Here is a 3,135-nt window from a genome sequence, read left to right as displayed (position 1 = left end):
AATGCGTACAGTGCGTACAGAAGAGAATATTGCGTCTGTTTCTGAGAGTGTTGCTGAAGACCGTGAAATGTCGATTCGTCGCCGTTCGCAGCAATTGGGTTTGCGAAACACATTTCGAACCGAACACTGATTTTGGTAATAAAATTCAATGATTTGCAAGCGTTGCTCGTTAGTAAGTCTATTCATGATGAAATGTCAAAGCATACTGAGCATCTTTCTCTTTGACACCATGTCTGAAATCCCACGTGATCTGTCAAATACTAATGCATGAAAATCCTAACCTCAAAAAAATCACCCGTTACATGATTAGTTGGCATCCCTATTGTATTTCATTGTTCAATATAAATAGTTATCGATTTTGTAATATTTTTTACCATCTCTAATAAAAGAAAGGACCTCATGTTTTTTTTTGGTTTTTGGATAACCTCAACGTACAACGACTTTGCTACATATTTTGGTGCCTCCTGTGAGGACTTGAGAATTTTTTTTTTATCGACATGGCGGAGCTGAATTTACGACTGGCTGCAGGCAATGCAATTGAAAAGGCTGCAGAAAGAATTCGACTTAATTTCGCGAATTGGGACAAGTGTCAGCTGGAGCAGGAGCTGACTGCACTCCGCTCACATTTTGCAAAGTTTGAGGTTAACCACGATAAACTAGTTAGCAATGCCACGGCTGAGGAATTGGCTCTACACGAGGCCCTATTGCAAAAGGTAGAAGTCCTCTACAATGATGCAGTGATACTCATCTCTCGGCAACTAAAGGCAAACTCTCATGTGAAGCCCACAACATCACTAGAGACTACGGAACACTCAGCGTTTGGGTTAAAATTGGAAGGCCTTGAATAACAGGTACAACAGCAGACGGCACCTGGCCGAAATCCATGTCACCCGGTTTCTGCGCCTGCAATCCGCATCCGACGATAAACAAAAGGCGCTATTGGTTCCAGTGGACAGCGTGCGTGAGTCGTTCCGGGCTTTGGAAGTCATGAAGCTGCCCGTGAGTTCTTGGGATGCTATTATGGTACCTATAGTGCTCTCGAAAATTCCAACCACCGTTCAACGCCACTGGAATCTGAGCTTGTCAACATCGGAGATTCCTAACTTGGAGGAATTGCTGAAATTTTTGGAAAGGCGTGCGCATAGACTTGCCTGTGATTCGGTTGCTGCTATTGTCCCTCGAAAGATCGGGACCGCCCTGCCGGATGGACGCAAAGGGAATCGCTCGTTACAAACCCATCTCGCCAAGGCTGGAGAAGGGACATGTGTTAAGTGTGTGGGAGAACATCGTATCATGCGCTGTCGTGCATTACTAGAGCTGGGACCGGAGGAGCGCTTCAAGGCACTGAAAGCTACCGACTTGTGCTTCAATTGCTTGAAGAGGGGTCACATGACCCGTCAATGCACTTCAGGTGGATGTAAACGTTGCGGCCGAAGGCACAATACTTTATTTTGCCGTGAAGACCCATCCAACTCATCCGTCGGGGCACCAAAGCGCGACTCTTTAAAGGGTAAACCATTAGTTTCATGCTTGACTTACGGTCATCCTACGGTACTGTTAGCAACGGTCTGTGCTTATGCTATTGGAGACTCGCATCAACGTCGCCTTGCACGAATTCTCTGCGATCCAGGTTCGCAGGCAAGCTTCATAACTGAGAGATTAGCAAATCAATTACAACTACGCAGGTTCAGACATAATGTAGCAGTAGAAGGTATCGGGGCATCGAACCATACGCGTACTTCAGGTAGTGCGCAACTCACTTTGAAATCTCACCTTTCGAACTTTGCGATCAACCTGAATGTTCTGATTATTCCTTCAATCACCTCGCCAACGCCAGGGGTTCATATTGTTACTTCTGGATGGACCCATTTGCACGGACTTCCGCTTTCGGATCCTCACTTCGGTACTCCAGCCCCTGTCGATATTCTCCTCGGAGCGGATGTTTGGGACATCATTGTGGAGGCAGGCATTATCAGTGGTAAGGCGAATCAGCCGCATGCCCGATCCACTCGTTTTGGTTGGGTGGTATTTGGCCCAGCTACCGAAGCAAATTTGACTGAATCACCTTTCCAATCACTCCACGCGCAAATCGATGAGTCTGAAACGCCGTTGGATGAGCTCGTTCACAAATTTTGGCAGTGGGAGGAACTTCCTTCTTTGGCGCATAGTGTCAACACCAGCGAATGTGAACGCATTTTTGCCGCGACACATTCCCGCAATAGTGAAGGGCGATATGTGGTCCACTTACCGTTCCGCAGCACATTAGCGTCTCTGGGTGATTCCCATACATATGCACTACAGCAATTCCTACGGATAGAAAAAAGACTGGCATCCAATGAGGATCTGCGTTCGAAGTACGTAGATTTTATGCGAGAATATTCAGCTTTAGCACACATGGAGCCCGTAACAACACATCCTTCGACAGCGTACTACATCCCTCATTATGCTGTGTTGGGAAAATTTAGGGTGGTTTTTAACGCCTCGGCCCGGACTTCCAGTGGGGTATCCTTAAATGATGTTCAAATGGTTGGACCTCAAATTCAAGAGCCTTTGCTTAATATTTTGTTTCGGTTTCGACGATATCGGGTGGCGCTGACGGCGGATATTGAGAAAATATTTCGGCAGGTACTTGTCACTGCTCCGCACCGCAACTATCAGCGTATTTTGTGGCGTGAACGTCCAGTCGAGCCGATTGGAATATACCAGCTGACTACCGTTACGTATGGTATGGCATGTAGCCCGTTTAACGCTTTACGCGCACTCCATCAATGCGCTAATGACAATCAAGCCCTCGTAGTAGATCCCCGACGGGCTGCAGAAGCTCAGAACATAATACTTTCCTCCTTCTATGTTGACGACTTCCTGTGATACTTGTGACGAAGCCCTGACGGTTGCCCGAAATGTGGATACCATATTATCTGCCGGAAAGTTCAGGTTAAGGAAGTGGAACTCCAATTACGCTGAGGTTCTGCATACATTGAACGAGACAGAGAAGCCAACACCGGAGTTGAACATTGGACCTCCGGACTTAACGGTACTTGGATTGCGATGGGATCCATCTTCTGATCAACTGTTTTTTAGGCTCAACTTTTCTTCGTTGTCAGGTCCAACAAGCAAACGGCGTGCTCTTAGCGA

General features: G+C 46.8%; 1 protein-coding gene across 1 annotated transcript; it reads left to right on the top strand.

Moving 5' to 3' along the window:
- The first annotated feature begins 987 nt into the window (after positions 1 to 987).
- Positions 988 to 2,868, top strand: LOC108364042 (uncharacterized). Its single transcript, XM_017617593.1, has one exon. It carries the CDS (start codon positions 988 to 990, stop codon positions 2,866 to 2,868), a length of 1,881 nt encoding a protein of 626 aa, XP_017473082.1.
- Positions 2,869 to 3,135: the final 267 nt, after the last annotated feature.

The sequence above is a fragment of the Rhagoletis zephyria genome, unplaced genomic scaffold (assembly GCF_001687245.7).
Source record: "Rhagoletis zephyria isolate East Lansing unplaced genomic scaffold, Rhagoletis_zephyria_1.1 Rzeph_scaffold_01448, whole genome shotgun sequence".
Classification (NCBI taxonomy): Eukaryota; Metazoa; Arthropoda; class Insecta; order Diptera; family Tephritidae; genus Rhagoletis; species Rhagoletis zephyria.
This window is presented reverse-complemented; position numbering and strand designations above follow the sequence as displayed.

Bases quoted from the DNA above. Each gene is read 5' to 3' on its own strand.
- LOC108364042 (XM_017617593.1), top strand. From the start codon at position 988: ATGAAGCTGCCCGTGAGTTCTTGGGATGCTATTATGGTACCTATAGTG.